Consider the following 20,082-nt stretch of genomic DNA (forward strand, 5'->3'; position numbering starts at 1 on the left):
CTGAATAGTGGCAGATCGGGTGACTCGGGACTTGGTGAGGGATTAGGTAATATGGGGCTGATTAACTAGTTATAAAGCAGATCATAGAGTGGCTGATACGGTTTGAAGGCTGGGGGTTTACGGTGGCGATACCGTAATAAATGACACTCGTATTTAAAATGGTGTGCCAAGAGATATCTATCCTAATTGGGTTAGACGACTGTGCCAGTAGTGTTGTATGCCAACAATTTGCAAGACCCTGACTCACCCTCTCTCATCACCCTACGATATTTTATATTTCCCTCTCGTCTTCTATCTTGTACATACGACCATAGGGTGTGGAAAACAGGGCTTCCCGTCCGCTCAGCCGTACTTAAGCCACACGCCGGTGAGTTAGTAGTTGGGTGGGTGACCACCAGCGAATCCTCACTGTTGTATGTTTTTGTTTTTGTTTGCTCAGTATAGCAATAGCATGTTCATCTTAGGCCCCGTTGTGGACCAGAAGGCAGGTAGGCTCAGTTGTGGACCGCTATTAATAACTTTTTAGAAATGAAGCTTAACGAGACATGAGAGTACTTGATGTATCTATCTGACACTATGACCATCTAGGGGCAGAGGTTACCTGACCCAATGGCGACAATGAGATATAAGCCGTCTTACCATACCACGGCTATAGTCTATAGTTCTCAGCTATTATATGTTCCCCTCCAGTGCTACGCCAAGTACATACGACCATAGGGTGTGGAAAATAGGGCTTCCCGTCCGCTCAGCCGTACTCAAGCCACACGCCGGTGAGTTAGTAGTTGGGTGGGTGACCACCAGCGAATCCTCACTGTTGTATGTTTTTGTCTTTTTTTGCTTCAAATTTGGACTGTAGTAGCCGGTTGTAAGGAATGTGTACGTTGTTCCATCTTCAAGACCTGCCTTGACCAGGACCTCTCCGTGTCCCTGTGTCATAACTCTGTTGCCGGAGTAGTCTCGGTAGGCGTACGCTACGTCTGGGCTGTCTTCTTGGTACGTGTAGAAGTCCTCAAAACTGTGAGTAGGTGTTTTATCAGACCCAGTTTCGAGTAACCAGCTGTTTAATCTATCCGAGGGGTGAGCTGCCGCTGTGATGGCCATACTCTCTCCCTCGCGCAGTGCGATGGAGTAATTCCAGATGTGTGGGCTGCTGGTCCAATGGGTGGGTGGCACCTCTGCCAGGTAGGAACAGGCTTTGGCTTTATGAGGCCCGAAACCGCAGTAGGCGCATATTCCACTCTCGTCCTTTTGTGGCCCGTCCTTCTTTTCTTTCACATATTCATGAATGTCATTGCCGGGAGGAGGTTGGTTCCGTAGGGTTCTCTTTTTCCTAGGCTCGTTGGATGTGTTCTGTTACGTGCCAGGTTCTCTTTAACAGAAGAAGTGCATTGCTAAACGAATATCAAGTATGGAGAAAGAAAAGAAAAGAAAACAAAACGTAAAACAACAAATGGGTCTTTATACCCCTTCGGGGGCAAAGCCCTATCCTCGCTTAACCCAGAAGGAAGGTACGATTGCCTGTGCAAACGAGAAGGAACGACCAACGGTACGATCCCAAACGGGAAGGTACGAGTTCTTCAAGTGCCAATCGTGACATGTTCGACTCGTCCTTCGAAGATTTGCTATCTTGAGTCAAGGAGGTATCGCTGTTGCCTCCTTTTCCACCTCTCTTACCTCCTCGTCTTCCACGTCCTCCTCCGCGATTGTTACCTCGTCCTTGTGAGGATTGGGCTGCGTTGGTAGTTCCTTCTCTGTCATAGAATGCCCTATGTGTCGGGTAGAAATTGCCGCAAGATCAGAGATTGTACGAATGTGGGCAGCATGAACCTCATTCATAGAGTACGGAGTAGTCTCATTCTGGAGCTATTCATATGATGTGAGGATCCAACATTGTCTGTCGCTTCTCCTTTGGAATCAGAAACCAGCATTGGCATCCTAACGCTCGGAGATTTGACAAGTCGGGTTTCTTGCCATGTAAAGCTTCATATGGCGACATTCCAATCTTTGAGGCGTAGAGGCGATTCATTGCGTAATTAACACCCCCCAGAAGATAGCCCCAGAGATCTTTTGGGAGCTGATGCTCTGTCATAATGGCTACCAAGGGCTCAACCAAGTGACGGTTCTTGATCTCGGCAACGCCATTCAACTGCCTAGTGTAGGGAGGGGTAGGATCCCACACAACTCCTTTCGACTTCAGGTAAGTTGTGTATGGGATATCGTCGGCATCGAACCCGACACCATCAACCCCCTTGAGTGTATCGCTAAGTCATGCTTTGATTTATCATATTGCAGCGGTGTCTCTAGACTTTCCAATTGAATCATTTGTAGTCAACAACTTCCTAATCAACGGCCGCGGAAGAGTTGAAGACGGTATCTCTGTTGAGGGCATGTAGTTCGACATGTACCTTGCGAGTCCTTGGCATCCTTTCCAGGTGGGTAATTCTTCGAGTCTCTTCCCCACACCATCGCCCGCACAGCTTGGGCTCTTTGTAAAACCGGATCTCCCTAATACCCTCAAGAATATCATCTGCAGCAAGATGAGCCTGCTAGAGCAGTCCATCACCGCTAAATACAAGTTCCAGTCAGCCCTGTGTACCTCGACGTAAGTAATTCTCATTTGGGAACTCACGATCTCGCTTCCCGGTCATGGAAAACATCCCTTCAAGCCAACATAGGCTCTGTTGAGCATATGTCCATACAAATGGGCAACTTTGAAGCGCAAGTTGCCCCACAGGTGATGTTCAGCAGTCGTTCGGTCGTTTGCATTGACTAAGTTGACAGTCGTTACGGAAACTGTGTTTGAGTGCACTGTGCCTTCCCAATGAAAAACTCGCGGGTAGAATGGATAATCGGGACCGCTGGGGATATTCCTGCGTTCTAGCGTACGAGGTGGCTTTCCTAGTATGTGATTCTTTTTCTGGGTCTATGAGCTGGTAGGACTTCACCTGGCTTCTTGGGTGAAACCTGTGATATTTGACAGGTGCGTAGGGTTGATGCAGTCCTTCGAGAATGTTATCGGCATGTCTGTTGATCCGTAATGTAACCTCGTATCCGCGTGAGTTTTGGTCATCATGTACCAGGTGCAACGCGTTGTCGTTGATGGTCACAGCATGGTCGATTAGAACTGCCAGACAGAGCCGTTAAGCTATATCCCCACGAAGCCTACCAAAGCCAAATTCAGCTGCAGGTTGGGTTGGGAGTTTAGGATTCTGTGCCTAATGATGGTGTTGTGGCAGAGCCGAAGGAGGGGACTAAAAACACCCTGAGGACCGACTGGGTGTGACATATTTGAAGGACGCAGTGTTATCAAAAAGGCCTTGGTCTGGCGGTTAGTTTTCATGGTGAAGACAGTTCGTATTTCAAGGTGTTTCATCAACTCACTTCTGAGATTCTACCAGTGGAAGAATTTTCGTCTCTATAATATATAGAAATATAGAAATATGTCACATATTCCGATCTCCTATGAGAACCTAACAAGAAAGTAAAGAGGAGGGAAGGACGACTGCTTCTCTGCAATCAAACAGAAGCTACTTAAATAGCTAGTGGAAGCCGGACAAATCAGGCATCAAGCAGATGCGCTCTCAAACACAAACAATTGTCTATGAAGTCACTAGGTAGACACCTGATATAACGCTTTTCAGATAACTTTGGCTCTAATGAAACCAGTATATCGATAATCCGACTAAAGACACTTAACTCAATACTTGGAAGTAACACAATTCAAAAGACTAGAGGTTTATTTTCAATTATCAAGCAACGGAGCCCACCTCTAATCAGAAGTAATGTCTTACGCGAATGAGAAAGGTAACCTCCACTAAACACAAACTCCAGCGCAAAAGAAGCGAGCAAATAGACAAGTGATGCTAAATAAACACCCCGAAAGAAAACAAAAAAGGCATCACGAAGTCGTTGAAACTCCAACCCCGAACCATCTTTATCATTCCGAGAACAAAATAATGGGCTCCTGGGAGCCCGACACACCCGCGTCAGGGAATCGGTCCTTCAGCGTGACCATCAGCGCCGGCTTATCCCACAGGAAGTAGGCTCTCTGGTCGGCCCAGTTGGCACTCTCTGGGCGTAGGGCGATGTCGAAGTGGTAGAGGAGTTTGCAGAGGATGAGTCGAATTTCGCAGTTAGCTAGACTTTTAAGGGTGAGAATATGTTAGCATTGAGTGAGATGGTCCAATGTGTATACAGGGAAGAAACGTACTGTTTTCCAAGACAGACGCGTGGACCGAGACTAAATGGCTGCAAGACATCTTTCTTATCGTTCGCAAAGATTGGATCGGATCCCAGCCAGCGCTCTGGCATGAACTTATCCGGGAAGGCGAAGTTGGACTCGGAGTGGTAGGAAGCGTAGTGGTGGCATGCCACAGCTGTCTGGTCGGGATTAGTACAAGGCTACAACTGTGAAAGACTGAAGTGAGGCGTATACATACATCTTCAGGGAGGAAATGTCCGTTCACGACTGCTCCGCCTTGCGGTACAATGCGCGACAGACTTGTCACAAAGGGCGGGTAGATACGCAGCGACTCCTCGATAACAGCAGTCATGTACTTCAATTCTTCGACGGCGCGGAAGGTCATATCACTGTCCTGTTTGAAAGTCGAGCGGATCTCGGCGACGAGTTGGCTCATGACGTGTGGAGCTGTACACAGGTAGAAGATACAACCGGATAGTAGGGTTGCGGATGTCTCGCTGCCTGCCACGATGAGACTGGTATTGATTAGCGTTAGCACAATATAAACAGAAGAGAAGAAAGGTAAAAGCATTTGACAATGAAAACACTCACATAAAACCATTAGAATGAATCTCAGCGCGAGTCATAATACGCTCGCTGTCACGATACTGGCCCTTCTCCTCGCTCAGTCCATGCTGGAGAATAGCAGACATAAAGTCCGGACGGGCCATATTCGACTCCAAGCGCCGGTCGACCTTGCGCGCACTCAGATCAAAGTGTTCCTGGCCGACGCGCTTGACTTCCCGCGGAATGAATAAATCCAGGAAGCCCTTGAGCATGGGGAACTGATTGGCAGCTCCAATAAAAGCAATAGCCTTCATGGAGCTGAAGATCAACTTAATCCACGGGTGAAGCTGGTTATCCTTCAGGCAGTCGAAGGACTCGCCGAACATCAGGTCACCGGTGATATCAAAAGTGGTAAAGTTCATCCAACTTTTGATATCGACAATGGAGGTCCCCTGCCGAATATGTGACCGCAGCTTGGTGATCAAGGTATCGACATAGCCTGTGATAAGACCTTCTTGATCTCTCAAAGCCTTCTCAGAGAAGGCGTGAGCTAGCAGCCGTTTCTGTCTTGCGTGGGTCGCATTATCGACCGCACAGACCAAATGATCGACCCCATTCGCCGGGGCTACATATTGGCTCCGATTCTTGGGGAAGCAACCGCCAGGTCTGGCGCCATAGATATCACGAAAGGCCTGTGCTGTGTTGAAGGCCAATTCATTGGGTCCAATGCGCAGGATGGGACCGTACTGCTTGTGCAGCGCCAGAATGTCCAGGTGATTACGGCCACGGAGAATGGAGACATTCGACGGGATGCGAGATATCGCCCATAGCTTTGGACCGGGGAAGTGGCGCAGGGGCGACCAGCAAAACGTGTAGATGATGCTGTAGGTGACCCAGAGCAGGAGCTGTTCAATGCTGATTAGCGTTGGTTTCTCTGAAAACGCCTGTAGAGGGCATTTCTCAAAGCTGTTGTGTTTCCCCGGGGAGATGTAGGGATTCTTTTCTTGCGTGAAACAAACGAGGGTTGGGAGTACGAGTTGATGCAACTTACCAGGCATCCTGCAGCCGTGCCCCAAAAGCCAGGACCTGAGGTTGCCCAAGACATAAGATTTGAGGTAAAAGAGGTGATAGAGGTCCACAGGGTCATGCACTGCCTTGAAACCATATTCAGTTCAGGGTCATTTGGTTTGTTTTCTGGATAGAAGTGGGATTTGGTAAATGTTTCTCCTTTTTTTCATGATTTCAAATAGTCATTGGGCACTGAACCGAGGCAAAAAAAAAAGAGAAACGAACAAAGAAAGGCAGAGTTGCACCAGTCGAATGCGGTTAGTGGAAAATGCAAAGGTGAGGGATCACATCGGGAGTTCGTGAGAGGAGAACCCGCATCCCCAGCCATATCAAATCTATCTACACTCTTTTTTGGACTCCGAAAATCATCGGGATCCCTAGTCAAATTGCAGATTCGACTGGGACTAACACGGCTTCCGACCGTAAACGACATGCAACTTGCAGTACGTATGCACCGCGGGATTCTTGAGATCTTTGCGCACCCCCGCTAGGAAAACCTGAGTATCATTATTCGACCATCCCAGTACACGAGTGAAAAGAGCCAGCGAGTAGGATTCCACCGCCATGAGAAGGGAACATTGGTTGTACCGACCAATCTCCTTTTGCACGGGGTCCCTAGCCCAAACACTCGATGGAACCTAGAAAAAAAGACAGTCAGTCACGATAAAACAGGCAAACAAAAACCGAAAGCCAATCAGGCAGATGGCTGGGTTGATGGTCGCACCTTGTACACCTCATCTCGAACATCTTCAAAACCAGCCTCAACCAGCCGCTGTCGGTGACCTTCGGCGATATTCATAGGTCGGTGAAATGCCTCACTGGCCTGAGTTAGTCGTTCAAGAAACTCACACAACGCCGGCGCAAGACGGATGGAATCATCGTCTGACTTGAGCATAACTTCAAACTCCTGCAACTCGACCCATCCACCGGGACGCAGATGCTCGTAGCTCTGGCGCATCAGCCGCGGCCAGTCGGCAATAGCACCGCCTAAATCCCGGGCATGGATGAAGTCAAATGGCCGACTTGGGCTGTACAGCCATTGCGACTCGGCGTCGTCCACCACAAACCGGAGGTTTGGTGGGACCCATGACGGCTGGATAGGACTTAGGTCGGTGCCTGTTACCTCGGCACTGGGGAAGCTGTCTGCGAAGTCGATGGCCCAGATTCCGGTGCCGGTGCCAATGTCCAGAGCGCGTTGGATGTTACTATCCAGTGGCGCTCGGAAGAGCCGGCCGTTTAGCACGAGGTTCCGTACGTGGTGGAGGAGATCTTGTCGATCTTGTTCTGGTTCGTCGTTTGGAAGGACGTAGTGGCCTTCGCGGTATGAGTGATACCGTCTTCCATTTTCGTAGGCGTAGTTTTTCACATCGGATAGCAATGACGCTGTGTAGCTGGATGTGTTGTCTGATTCTCCATCATCAAATACTGAGTCTGAATCACCGTTTGTTGATGCTGCGGATGATGTGTCTCCATTATCATCATTATCGTCTGGTGATAAGGAGTTTATGGGTAGAGATGCGGAACCACCGTAATCCACTTCAGGATTGGACACGGTTGTTGCGCTCATTGGAGCCGGCGGCAAAGAATGCGGTGTTGACAGATCCCACGTTGAACTCAACGAATCAATTTCAGTGACTGAGGTAGTTGATCCGGGTATCAATGGAGTCAGGTACTCGTCGTCACTGTCCTCGGAACTTTCCTCCGGAATTGGTGCCAGTCCAGGAGACGGGAGAAGCCCAGGGTCGTCCAGTAATGGGAGCTCACGTATATCCGGCAAGCCAGATGCACGAATTATCGGCGCTCGAATTGAAGGAGCAGGCGACAATCGCCTTAAATCTGAAGCTTCCTCCATTGCAGACTCCATTTGATCGAAAGTCCGTTTTAACGGAATGCAAGGGACAGGTACTAGCCCAGCCTCCGGAGCTGGAATTCCTGATATCACTTTCGTGGAATTCGGCACGGCGTCAGACGACACGATTGGCGAGGAATCACGATCCCCTGTCAAGGCTGGGTACGTGTGAGAGGACAATAGATCGGTACCCTGATCAATTCTCGTGTTGCGTCGCCGGTCGTCCAAGCACATGGGGTAAATACCGAGGAAATCAATCATGTCGAGAGGAGGTAGCCCTGGGCCAATCTATACAGTAACGATATTTGACTACAGTGAGCAATGGAATACTTGGAAGATCATTGGGGAGAAGGGATCAGATAAAGAGCAAGTTGATTTAAGCAAAGAGCTTCGCTTTTCATAAAATTGTCTCTTTTCCCAGGGTATCACAAGGAATATCAAAAGGGAAAAGTGCCGGAGTATATGGCCAATTCTAATATCGACAGGGGTTTACATAGTACGACAATCACACTACGGCAATCGGGCTTATTACCTGCAGAAAACTATGGCCAAGGTGTAGATGCTGAAGAAACCCGGGATTTTGTATTGATATACCTAGACTCATCTCGCCCCAGTCTCGAGTATAACGGGTTGTTCACCACGGTTCATGCGTGAGTTTCTTCGGTGGAATCATCCTGATGCCCTAACACAGAGCAGAAGCACATGTTCGGGAAATTCGTATTTCGATATGCAAAAATCATGACATAGAAGACGTATGCTAACATTCAATACCAGTTCACGTTTGCTGATTCAGCTTGGGGGAGCCATGTAACAGTCATGGCTCGAACTCTTGGAAATTGACAAGATTCAATGTGGTATACATTTAACCAACAACCAAGCTAGACCGCGATGCGTGTGGGATATTGCTGGCATCTTTGAGAGGTGGATTCATCCACAGAGTTTCGAGGTGGCACCCACGTCCCACACATCGCTGGTCAACCTCTATCTTTCAGCAGGATTGGAGCTCATGTTTCTGGGTCCCATCGATGAAAGCATCGCATGGCGATAAGGACAACAGGTTGTCAACATGCGTGATAGTTTATAAGACAATGCCATGGCTTTAGATGAGCGACTCGCTTGGAAGGAGCTTTTGTTCAAGCCGAAATGCCTGCCTCATCTGGGGTTGGCAATCTCATTGGACAACTTCGCTTGTTGATGATGAGTAAATATATATGGCATCTTGATGATACGAATGAGGATGATGGAGAGAAGAAGGTTGATGTCATATGAAAAATGACTATTTGTAGGCCAAAGAGACAATCAGAGACAAACAACGAGCCCTTCTTTATTATAAGGCGGTAGAAAAGGCGGCAATATATCCATGCAGCAGGCCGAACCCTAGTCGATTTTTAAATATTTTTCCGAATGTGTTTACCTCTGTGGACATTCTATACATTTTGAGATGCGTTCCTAGTATAAATGCTCTGTCTATTTCTCATCGAAGCGTAGCACTGCCCAGGTCATTGCGTTGCACGGGTCGGCGGAATTGATATCCTGTCGAGGGTTGGACAAGGTGAGAATAAGATGTTTCAGCTACGGTGCCCCATTAAAAGAGCGGGTTGGTGCGAAATTTCATGTTGTGTATGGGGTTTACTATTATTGGTTGTGTAAAAGTAGACAACCACGTACGCGGAGGATACCTCACTGAGTGTTGAATTGATTTCTGTAAGCCACTGTATGATACAGTATCTGCATTGCAGTTGCAATTGCAGCTGGAGTATCGGGGTATTATCTCATTCGTCATCATTCATGCGCCCGGATCGCCTGGAGTGAGGGCCGGTCCTCTCTCCATCTATTAGTCCCTGGGCCTCACGGAAACCGTCCTCCATTTCCTTGTTCAGATCCTTCTGCTTCGTCAGGCTTGACCTCTAGTCCTGCTCGAATAAAAGCGGCATGCAGAATCCGCCAATGGGCCTCCTGGTTGAATTCGCGTAGGCTCTCCAGAGTGTTACGCTGCACCTCTGCCCGCAGGTCGATCTGGTTCGACACTAACAACCCCTTCTCAAGGTCGATGCGAGCGTTCAGCACGCCACCTTGAATGAGGCCGATTAGTTCTTGGACAAACGGCGACGAAATATCCGTGGGACGCGCTTCGCCGCCAACGACCGTAGGGGCAAAGATCTTCGCCATGGAGTCGAGTGTGACACGACTGAAAGGAATCATGTACTGCTCGATGGATTTGGTGCGAATTCGTTTGTACAATTGAGGGATGTGACGCTGAAGGTGAATGTCGAGTAAGTAGTCAGGGCGATAAGCTTCGAGAATGTCAAGGCATTGGCGGAACTTGAAGTTGCAGAAGAAAACGATGGCGCGGCGGATATGAGGCTCGGGCTCGAGGAAGGTGCGGAAAGTCTGGTTGTCAAGCACATTCTTCTGCAGATCGTCCCGGTTCATAGAGGCGAGAGCACATAGACCACCGTAGACGGCGACATCGTTGGGGGTGATGACTTCATTGTAGGTGTCGCCCAGGTCCGGCGGGATGGACAGGAAAGAGTTTGCTGCATCGAGGTACAAGGTTTGGTGCATCTGTGACAGAGCCGAGGCGGCTGTGATTTTCGAAATGTTTTTGGCTGCGTCATCTGGCTTTGACTGAGAGTTGCGTAATCGGTGCACGTTTGACTGTACAGACATCCAGTCACCGCGTTCAGTAGCGACGTTGACCATCTTGAAGAGCATAGAAGTAATGTGGTTCGGAGTAGTGCAGTAGTCTCTCATGCGAGAGTAAGCTTTGGAGGCAGCAGCTAGATCACCAGTCTTGTAATGATGGTTGCCCAAATCCTCATGGCCCATCTGCAGAGGTCAGTGTCACGCATCTCCCAGGGATATTTGTCATTACTTACCCGGATGCTCTCTTTAATCAAATTGTTTTTGTATCCCCGTAGCTCATGTTCCAGTCGCTCGGTCTGAGTCTGTACGTATCGATTGGTTTCCTGGACCCAGGAAGCGTCAAGAGAAGCGTCAGGGTCGCTCGAAGCTACTTCCGCCAGTGCGCGGACCGCCTTCTCGTATCTCGAAACGTCTTTGTTGGTTCTAGCTTCGTCGATGGCCCCCTTGAGGGCGTCGATCGAGAGCAATGGGGAGCAAATGCCGATGAGGTACAGACGGTCGTAGCGGGTACGCCCTGGTCGTGCATTAGAATCAGAAGTCGCCTAGAGACATAGTGTCACTCACCAGTGTAGTTTGCAATGTAAGTATCAAGGTCGAATTTCGGGGGCTCTAGCGAATCAAGTAAGTGTGTGTTCTCGGCGTAGCAACATCATCGCGCGGAGATAGCCCCGCGTGGGGTTAACATACCTTCTACCTTCACTAGTACCTTTGGTCGGGGTACAGTGATAGTCGTAGCCTCCAGAGCTGCAGCATCCATATCTGCCCGAGACGGACCAGATGCGTCTGGAAGCGTGGTGTCCATCTTTGCCGAGCTGTTTAGACGATGCGTTGCGGGCAGAAGTGACACTGGCAAATCGAAGAAATGGAGCTTGATTAGCAAGCTAGGGTTTCAGTGGAAGAAGATAGCGACCAATTTGAACGCTAAGAACAATATGCTGTTAAGGGAAGTGAATGAGAGGTGGGTGACAGCCAGTCGGTCGATCATTGTGATGGGTGATTGATTGTCTGGCAAAACCCGACCGCCTACAACACCGCCATACAGAAGGGCCGCGAAGATCTCCAGAAATAGAGCTAAGGCAAAAGAAACTGTGATTCTCTAAAAGGATCCCCGACTTTAGGCCGATATATCTTCTTGCATGGCCTAAAGAGAGCTAAAAGGCCAAAAGACGAGCTAGAATGCTAGAATGTCACTCAAATCGTAGCAATATAGGGCAGCTTGGTCGCATCGACATGCGACCGGAAGACTCTCTTTGATCACCCCGGAGCATATAATGGAAGCACTGAACCATTGAAGACTATATATGAATCCCTAGGCTTGTATGAAGATATCTGAGGCACTAGAGATCCTCGAAAGCCGTGGAGTGGAGCGGCACTATGAACCTCGGAACGTGAGTAATCACGAAATTAAACATCAAGTAACCTATCGGCTATATAAAAGCGGCCCGGGACCCCAATATCTTGATTATAATCCTTCTTGCCGACAGCATAAACAGATATATAATCGACAAAGCTCGGCATCTAGTAATCACAAACCACAAACCAAAGTATATAACAAGCCCAACCCAAGACGTCAATCGACCCCGACTCGACTTCCAGCAACAGAACGAAACTCCCAAAGCCTCAAAATGTCCCAAACACAGCAAGTCGCCCTAATAATAGGAGCATCACGCGGGATCGGCCGTCAAATCGCCATCGACCTAGCAAAGAACGGCTACGCCGGTACAGCCACATGCAATCCCACATAGACCATCGAGACTAACCCCAAACCCTAGTAATGCTATCCGCAAAAACAACATCGGACGCATCGACAGTGTCTCCGTTCCCACCAGACTCAAACTCATCGCAGTCTACCATCAACACAGTAGAGCGCGAGATCCACGAAGCGGGCGGGCACGCGGCAACAGTCGCCGTTGACGTGCGCGACGCCGCGCAGATCCAGCATGCTGTCGAGGAGACGGTGCGCGTCTTTGGGAAGCTCGACGTGCTTGTATACAACTCCGGCGCGATCTGGTGGTCTTCCGTGGAGCAGACGCCTCTCAAGCGGTTTAAGCTTATGCAGCAGGTCAACCCCGAGGGACTGTATGCGACTGTTCAAGCTGCTTTGCCTTTTTTTGAGAAGGGGGGCTGGAGAGGACGCATTATTGTTGTATCGCCGCCTATTTATTCGAGGTTCTTTAGGGGGAAGACCGCTTATGCGATGGGTGAGTTATCCTTGATGTGTGGGGTAGGGGATCCACATAGAGTGTGTGCTGATGATGCGTTGTATGTAGGCAAAGTCGCAATGAGTGTCTTGGTCAAAGGCCTGGCCATGGACTTTGTGCGCCAAGGCCGAAACGAAATGGCGGTGACGAGTATCTGGCCTGCATCGGTATGTGTCTTGGTCTTGATTCCATCCGGACCTGGAGTGCGTGAGGGGATTGCTGACTGCATCTTCCCAGTCGATTGAATCAGCAGCTACGGAGTATAATAAGGGATCCGACACATCCTACAGAAAGGATTTGAGAAAACCGGTATGTCCATTTCGATACTGTCGACTCTTCCTGGTCAATTCAATACTGACACGATGCAATAGACAATATTCTCGGACGCTGTTCTGGCTATGCTTCGTGCCCCACATCAAACAGTGAATGGGCTCCTGGATACAGATGAGGACTTTCTTAGGGAGAAGTGTGGAGTCTCCGACTTTTCCAAATACTCTGTAATTCCAGGATCGACGCCACGGCGGATCATGCCGGCCAAGTTCCCAGTCCTGGAGGTGGCAGAGCAAGATGATGAAGGGCAGCGAATGGATAGCACGAAGTTGCGGGCCAAGATATAGGTTTGGGGAGGGGTGAATTGAACCTCTCATTCAAACTAGACGTGCATTTGATATAGTATCTGGAAACTCGAGATGTAAATAACCCATGTATGCATTAATAGGGTTGAATGATATTCTATGGCAAGATACATACCAATGTAGGAAATGTTAAAACAGGATGTAATGAGTGAACGGCCAGCAATAGAGTACTCCATAAACCCAGACAAGAAAGAAAAAAGAAAAAGAAATACAAACGCCCATTGCTAATGCAGCCAGAAAATGCAAGCCAGAAAGAAACAAAAGATTAGCCAATATCATGGAAGTATCGAGCACGAGTAACGGCAACTCTAGGGTTCAATACCCTTGACGAGCCAACCAGACACAGACCCTTAACTCTACAAGAGAGCAGCAAAGCCGGCAACAAACCCACCAACCAAAACACAAAGCCCGTAGACATGGCTGATATCAACAGAGACCATGCGCGGAGCAGCGCCAGTAGCGCCGGTATCTCCATTGCCATTGACAAGGGTATTGAGAGGGGTCTCGGATGCAGTAGCGGTAGCAGTGTTGGCGGTAGTAGTAGTAGTAGTCACATTGATACGCTTGGGATTCTGGGCTCCACAAGGGTTATCTACTCTGCAGTTATTCTGGCAAGTGGTGTTACCGTCGCAGTTGAGAACGCATTGGCTGTTGGTTTCCGTGCAGATGTAGTAGGGGATTGTCAGGGAATATTCAGTGGCGTTAGGGCTGACGCCGTTGCTGCATGTGCAGTCGTAGGCTAGTGTTTCCTGATGATTGGAGTTAGTTGGGACTTTTCTTTCCGTTAAGATGCTTGCTAAGCGAAGGGCTTACGGCGGAGCAGTTATTTGTTGTTGGTGAACCCGAGGCTCCTCGTAGTTGTAGACAGAGGAGGGGACATGTGGATGTCTGGGAGTTACACCAGGCCTCTAAGGGAAGGAAGACGTGTTAGTATGATGGTCATTTGTATATTGGAGAGAATATATGATATCAACTTACGTCTTGTAGCAAGGGTAACCGATGTCGGGTCAAATTGGCTGTTGACCAGAGTGACAGCCGAAGCGAGGATGAACAGGGTCTTGGACAGCATGGTGTCGGTTGAGCTTGAGAACTGAGGAGATCAGAAATTGGCAGCAGGCAGCTACTTCATGCTCGTGTTAGTCTTTTTTTCCTTCAAGAATGCCAGTGATAGTCTGACACATGCCCTAGAGCCGAAATAGAGCCGGCGATAGCTATCTCGGGCAGATGGAATGAAGGGGGAAAGTTGTAATGGGTCTAGAAAATGCCATGGAACCTACTGAGTATGAATTTCTTGAATCTTTCAAGAACAAGGCGAGGAATGAAGAGGATGAAGATGTTGATCTAAAGCCAATAGCAAGAGGCTGCTCCTTGAAGTTGTAAAGATTTAGGGGTGCAAGTAGCTCAAGGAGGAAAAAAAAGTAGCCAGCAAGGGAGGAGTGGGGAGGTCATAAATGAAAAGAGCAATCACAGGACTATAACAGCCTATGTATAGAATTGTACTAGCTGGTCTGCATGGTGGCATGCACTAGTGCACTCTCGCGGTTCTACGGCATCGAATGGTAATTTTTTCCTTTTTTTTTTCTCGGCAAGCCCAAGATACTTTCTGTCAAGTGAGTTCAGTAGTAGACCCGTTGCTTCGGAAGTGAGGTGTGGATTTGGACGAAGGGTCCGCTATAGGGGTTTACCCTTGCGATGTGTCGATCCGGGGATATCTCCATGAAGCTCGGGTAGAGACGTTTGTCCTGGCCGGGTGGGAGCTCACTGTGTGTCACATCTGTCATCCTGGCGATAGTCTCCACTAAAAACACATCATTGTAGGTTCTCAAAGATAGGAAAGTGACATGTCTCAGTTGGAGTTGAGAAACTGGAAAGATTAGAGGACGCCGATCAAGCAACGCTTACCGCATTGGGATTGGCGTGGTTTGTGGCTTGAAGTAGTCGGACGAGATTGTGAAAGTGTCAAGTTGAAGTCGAAAAGCAGGCAAGTTTGAAATTGTTGTCATATATGAGATTGATCTTAAAGAAATACAATCAAAACTGTCTATTATAAACGTCATCAAAGGGAATTGGGTACAAACAAGAACATGTCCATATCTGCCCAGCCTTAGCTAATCCACCCGAACCAGCCCCCGTGACCGCCAATGTCTCAAATCGACTCCAATTGAATTTCGCTGTCGACACACTTGACACTCTCACTCTCTCGCCACCATCGACAGTTCCAAGGTTAGTTTGTCTCACCTCTGATCGCTTGTGCCACCCCGAGTCTGGCCCATCCCTGCATCAACTCCAATGTCTAAAATAGCCCGATTCATACCACCTTATACTTGCCACCCCGCATGATGGGGGGAAGACCGCCGGTCCATCCCCGAACCGAGCCACATCCACCCAAACGCATTGAACCTACCCAACGGCATTGAACCTCAACACTCAACAGAAAAGCTAACAAACACCCTCGCACCAAACAGGCCAATACCTACATATTCCTTACAGCATCTAATGGATGGAGCCAGCACCCGAGGAGGCCAATTCGGCATCTAAGCCGCCCTCCCCACACCCAGATACCCAGCCCGACCCCGCACTCCGACCTGAGACCGAGACCGATACCGATAATGCCAATGATGATCCCACAAACACCCAAAGTCACGATGATCAATCCCAGAGCTCCCCATCCTCCACCTCCCGCCCCCTCTCCGCCGTAGTGCCCCCCTATTGGCGCCGACACGAGCGCGATGCCTCACATGTCTCGCAGGCGTCGCTGCATGGCGCTACCATCACATTAGAAGACCATACCACCGACCCGAACTCGGAGACGAGTCGGGGGCTATGGGCGAGTAGCGTTACTATTGATGACCATGTTGTGGTGCGCGGTATGACTGGGGTGGGGTCGTATGTGGTGTGGAATTGCACGATTCAGACGCTTGATGTGAGTTTGGGATCGGATAAGGAACGTGGTTAGCATGGCTTTCTAATCGGTTGTTTCTGTATAGGGTGGTCCAATTGTTGTTCGGATGAGGTGTGTTACTTCTCTGTCCGGGTTTGAAAGGATGTTCAGCTGACACTTGGATTCTATAGATACTCCGAGTTCGATGACCTGCGCCAGCGACTGGTGGCTTCTTTCCCGCATGCAAGGAGTGCATTACCTGCATTGCCGCCGAAGAGTATTATCTGTACGTTCCTTGCTCTTCTTCCCTTAATATTGCCATTCAATCCGCTAACATTATCATAAAGTTAAATTCCGACCCTCGTTCCTGGAATCAAGACGTGTGGGCTTGGAGTATTTCCTCAAGTCAGTATCTCATCCTACCCCCGTGATTCATTCTCTGGGCCTGTTTCTCACACCATTCCAGCTGCGTCCTTTTAAACCCGGAGTTCTCGGGCTCCCCTATCGTCAAAGACTTCCTCTTCGGTCGTATATGTTAATAATCATCTCGTCTTCACTGAGTGGTGCTGGATAGGTTACATGGCTGGGCGTTTAGGAATTGCATTTCGCATTTTGCATTGTACATCATGACCTATAATTCGAGCTGATACTGGGAACCTAAGCTCACAATACTGAATATGTCTCGACTATTACCTTTGCTTACAGAAGGGAACAACCTACATACCATGGCAAATACTAGATAGGACGAAGCGGTCTAAGACATAGAAAGTAGAAAGGGCCATAGAAATCGACAAGGATTTTTCAAGAGAACCGAACAATGCCGCCGCTAAGGTACAAAGATCCCAGCAAGAACCCTAGGCGCAAGCAATTGGAATAGAACGCCTTGAGTATGATGTAGTGCCCAGCATCGCTGAAATAGCAACAAAGAAAAGAAAGATATTTAACGCACACAGGGCGAATAGAATAGAAGAACCTCCTCCTCAAAAGTCTTGCCCTTTGGGGCCTGTTGAGCAGACTCCTCCTTCTTACCATCACCCTTCAACTTGTGGCTCGCCACAAAAGCCTCGACATCCGCCCGGAAAATCTTGCGCACACTTATGTTAGCCATATGGATCATGGCGAGCCCGTGACGGGGACCGGGTACGCCGCGTGGGAAAGCAATATAAAGATCCGAGTCCTGGGTCGGGTCCGGGCGGAATTTGTCATGGTATGCCTTTTTGCCGCTGATGGGGAGACGGTGGAACGCATGATCGTACAAGCCGCGTGTGATCTTCTTACAGGCCCACGGCATGCCGCCGATATCCTCGGCGGTGATTGTTTGGAGCGGTTCGACGCCGAGACCGAGGTATGAGATGCCGGCGCGTCGGAGGAGCGCCATTGACATGATGAGAAGAAGGTCGCTGATTCCATTTACGCTGCCTGGGGCTGCGATGCACGGATCGACATGGTAGCCGCCCGAGGCCAGCCGTCGAAGAGCGGCGAAACCGTTGATTGTTCCGTCTGGGGTGCGGGTGTAGAGGAATGTCATCAGGGCGGGAACAGCAAAGGGGTCGTATACGGTTATGAAGGCTTGCGGGATAGCAGAGGCGTTGCGCTCGGCGCGCCAGGTGTCGTATATGGTGATTAGGTTGTTTTGTAGTTCCTGGTTTATGCCATGCACGGCGGGGGCGTACACGCCTATGGTGATGCCGCCTTTGTTTTTATTCGTGAGCTGACGGCTCTTGGTCAAGATGCGTTTCCCGCTCTTCTCGAGAATCACTTCGTTTGTCTGGGGATTGAGTACGCGCTCTGTGGCGAAGTGGATGGTTGTCCAGCCATTTGGTTTGGCGTGGTCTTTGAGAAAGGACTCGCTGACGCCCATGAATGCTATGCTCAAGTGATGTCGCCGTCTGTAGGCTGCGAATTCAGACAAGACCTCGGGTATTTCGTCTTTGTTGCATAAAGGATCTCCGCCGATGATTGCCACCCCATTCTGGACCTTAAATGACAATGCTGCTGTCCTTGTTTTGTTCACGAAGAATCGGTAGCTGTGGTCGAGGATTCCCATGTGTGCCACTCTGCCATGTATTGCAGCTATTTGTTGGATCGCCGTTGTTGTTTTGAAGTCGTCGAGTGTGAATACGGTATCTTGATCTCGGCATTGTGCTTTCGCGTGAAAGGAATCAGTATCGACCTTGGTTGGTTCTGGGCGAGTAGCTGGGATGCGTTCATTACTGTCCACACTTGTCGCCGGGGTGGAATCGGACGTCGTATGGCAACTCGCCGAACTGCAAGAGGAAGAGACCGCGGGACTTGCGACGATGTTCTTGCGCAAGTGATCCATAAGGGAAATTGACGAGGTACCACTGTCATCACTGCTGGGTTTGGGTGTCTCAAAGAGCTGGTCAATTAAGGAGTCTCCCATCTCATCCACGAACAAGGTCTTCGGTTTTCCTGCGACGGGGTTCGGAGTGTTTCCCTTTCGTGCGCGGCGTGATCGCATCTTCTTGGTTGTGGGTACCTCATGCGATGCCGCAGCTTCCGACATGGTGAGTGGGACGCGGAGGCGCTCGGAGAGAATAAAAGAGCAAAATGTATGAGAAATCAGAAAAGAGAACAGAAAGAAAAAATCAACATGGAGTCGGAGATTTGTCGGGAAGGCAAAAATGGCGAGTATGAAAGTGCACTTGCCCGAAGCTACGTCGGTATATTAGGCAGAGGCATTTTCATAGGCAGTTCCCTTCGTGCCCATCCAGTGTTACCGCACTGCGTACCCAGGGGTATAGATCGGTCTCACCAATCAGGAGACGGCAACGGGGCTAGATCGACCGCTACCAGCCTTATGAGCTCTTGGCTCGTCCTATGACGTTGGGAACAGCAGAATAAAGTGTGAAGCGAACTATATATAGTCTGGGTTCTACAGATCTCTTGGCTATTACAACATGACCATGATGAACCTTGGAATAGAGGTACTTATCTCTCACCTCTCATATACCTTTGTCTAATTTGTGTTGGAGTTCAATTGTGCCATGAGAACCGGCTACCTGTCAGTATCAGCATCTAACCTAAGTATGGTTAGCGATCAAATATGAAGCTAGCTAAACGTGCTTAGGTTCCAAAGCTTGCTGAATTATGGAGAATATGCAATAAAAACCCACATGGACAAACGCAAAAGACTAGATATCGTCAAGTTCAAATGGGAATACATAAAGACGCAATGCAACGCAACGCAACGTATGTCTTGATCGAAAGGAAACAAGCATTCAATGTCCCAAGCAGAAAAGATCATCTCAACATGAGAAAACTGGCCAGCGAAAGACAGAAGGGGGCAAAGAGACGACTACTCATCCGCAGTACCGTGTCCATTCATGTGTCCATTCACTGCACTGCATCCATTGGCAGGACTGTCATCACCATCACTCTCTTGTTCAATACTGGAATCACTGAATTCAAAAAGCCCACTGATCTCAGTGGAACAATCATCACTGTCACACTCCCTAGCCATCCGTCTCAGACATGCCAAAAGTTCCTTCTGCTGCTTCAAGATGCTATCGGCCAAACGGACGATCCTGTCAGTCTGCTCAATGCAATACCGCATTTCTTCGGTCTGACGCTCGGTGCGAACACCTAGCATCGAATCCTAAATCTCTTTATTAGGATAACGGTATCCAGAGGACCAGTTCGGTACGTTCGGTACTGACAATGTGGTCGATCCAGACTTGCCCAAGGATGGGGTCTGGAGTCTCCGGCAGGTAAGGCGAGTGGAGATTCACAGTACGGGACACAATGCAGTCGCGATGGTGGTAGGCAGAGGAGCTGCTTCCTTGTCCATTGCCTGATGCGGAGGCAGAGGCATGGGGACGGGCCGGTTGGATGATCTCACGGGTGGATCTACCAGACTCCATAGTGGGCCGCTCGGTGGAGGCGGTAACGGGATCGGCGGCAGCCGCGGCGGCAGCGAGGGTCTCCAGAGCAGTGAAGCGAGAGCGTCTAGGCTCAATTCCTTTGTCGCTCTTTCGACCACTGCCGTCAGGCTCAACAGTAGCAAGCTTAACAGTCATGATATGAATGGCTGG

The 20,082-nt window shown here is 49.3% G+C and overlaps 8 protein-coding genes across 8 annotated transcripts, besides 2 other annotated features; 2 read left to right on the plus strand and 6 right to left on the minus strand.

The window, feature by feature from the left end:
• Positions 1 to 672: 672 nt before the first annotated feature.
• Positions 673 to 1,263: a sequence feature (Protein overlapping with rRNA (N7518_003563, KAJ5801495.1) was converted to a misc_feature.).
• A 411-nt stretch (positions 1,264 to 1,674) lies between these two features.
• Positions 1,675 to 1,758: a sequence feature (Protein overlapping with rRNA (N7518_003563, KAJ5801495.1) was converted to a misc_feature.).
• A 2,179-nt stretch (positions 1,759 to 3,937) lies between these two features.
• On the minus strand, positions 3,938 to 5,805 carry N7518_003564 (cytochrome P450; the record flags this gene model as incomplete). Its single annotated transcript, XM_057184491.1, has 4 exons — positions 3,938 to 4,142; positions 4,211 to 4,380; positions 4,440 to 4,716; positions 4,793 to 5,805. The coding sequence occupies 4 exons, from the start codon at positions 5,803 to 5,805 to the stop codon at positions 3,938 to 3,940; spliced, it is 1,665 nt and encodes a 554-aa protein (XP_057045941.1).
• Positions 5,806 to 6,509: 704 nt separating this feature from the next.
• N7518_003565 (class I SAM-dependent methyltransferase) lies at positions 6,510 to 7,925 on the minus strand (the record flags this gene model as incomplete). The annotated part of the gene is made up of 1 exon (XM_057184492.1): positions 6,510 to 7,925. The coding sequence occupies one exon, from the start codon at positions 7,923 to 7,925 to the stop codon at positions 6,510 to 6,512; it is 1,416 nt and encodes a 471-aa protein (XP_057045942.1).
• Positions 7,926 to 9,512: 1,587 nt separating this feature from the next.
• On the minus strand, positions 9,513 to 11,112 carry N7518_003566 (COP9 signalosome complex subunit 1; the record flags this gene model as incomplete). Its single annotated transcript, XM_057184493.1, has 4 exons — positions 9,513 to 10,493; positions 10,544 to 10,824; positions 10,875 to 10,919; positions 10,998 to 11,112. 4 exons carry the CDS (start codon positions 11,110 to 11,112, stop codon positions 9,513 to 9,515), a joined length of 1,422 nt encoding a protein of 473 aa, XP_057045943.1.
• Positions 11,113 to 11,935: 823 nt separating this feature from the next.
• Positions 11,936 to 13,128, plus strand: N7518_003567 (uncharacterized protein; the record flags this gene model as incomplete). Its single annotated transcript, XM_057184494.1, has 5 exons — positions 11,936 to 12,029; positions 12,083 to 12,511; positions 12,581 to 12,678; positions 12,749 to 12,820; positions 12,883 to 13,128. 5 exons carry the CDS (start codon positions 11,936 to 11,938, stop codon positions 13,126 to 13,128), a joined length of 939 nt encoding a protein of 312 aa, XP_057045944.1.
• A 374-nt stretch (positions 13,129 to 13,502) lies between these two features.
• N7518_003568 (uncharacterized protein) lies at positions 13,503 to 14,215 on the minus strand (the record flags this gene model as incomplete). Its single annotated transcript, XM_057184495.1, has 3 exons — positions 13,503 to 13,895; positions 13,960 to 14,054; positions 14,125 to 14,215. The coding sequence occupies 3 exons, from the start codon at positions 14,213 to 14,215 to the stop codon at positions 13,503 to 13,505; spliced, it is 579 nt and encodes a 192-aa protein (XP_057045945.1).
• A 1,431-nt stretch (positions 14,216 to 15,646) lies between these two features.
• On the plus strand, positions 15,647 to 16,566 carry N7518_003569 (PX domain-containing protein YPT35; the record flags this gene model as incomplete). The annotated part of the gene is made up of 5 exons (XM_057184496.1): positions 15,647 to 16,069; positions 16,134 to 16,159; positions 16,219 to 16,313; positions 16,375 to 16,432; positions 16,494 to 16,566. The coding sequence occupies 5 exons, from the start codon at positions 15,647 to 15,649 to the stop codon at positions 16,564 to 16,566; spliced, it is 675 nt and encodes a 224-aa protein (XP_057045946.1).
• Positions 16,567 to 16,967: 401 nt separating this feature from the next.
• Positions 16,968 to 18,554, minus strand: ergS (the record flags this gene model as incomplete). Its single annotated transcript, XM_057184497.1, has 1 exon — positions 16,968 to 18,554. One exon carries the CDS (start codon positions 18,552 to 18,554, stop codon positions 16,968 to 16,970), a length of 1,587 nt encoding a protein of 528 aa, XP_057045947.1.
• Positions 18,555 to 19,346: 792 nt separating this feature from the next.
• Positions 19,347 to 20,067, minus strand: N7518_003571 (uncharacterized protein; the record flags this gene model as incomplete). The annotated part of the gene is made up of 2 exons (XM_057184498.1): positions 19,347 to 19,646; positions 19,708 to 20,067. The coding sequence occupies 2 exons, from the start codon at positions 20,065 to 20,067 to the stop codon at positions 19,347 to 19,349; spliced, it is 660 nt and encodes a 219-aa protein (XP_057045948.1).
• Between the last annotated feature and the right edge of the window lie 15 nt (positions 20,068 to 20,082).

The sequence above is a fragment of the Penicillium psychrosexuale genome (genome assembly GCF_028828465.1).
Source record: "Penicillium psychrosexuale strain IBT 29551 chromosome Unknown utg000002l, whole genome shotgun sequence".
Classification (NCBI taxonomy): Eukaryota; Fungi; Ascomycota; class Eurotiomycetes; order Eurotiales; family Aspergillaceae; genus Penicillium; species Penicillium psychrosexuale.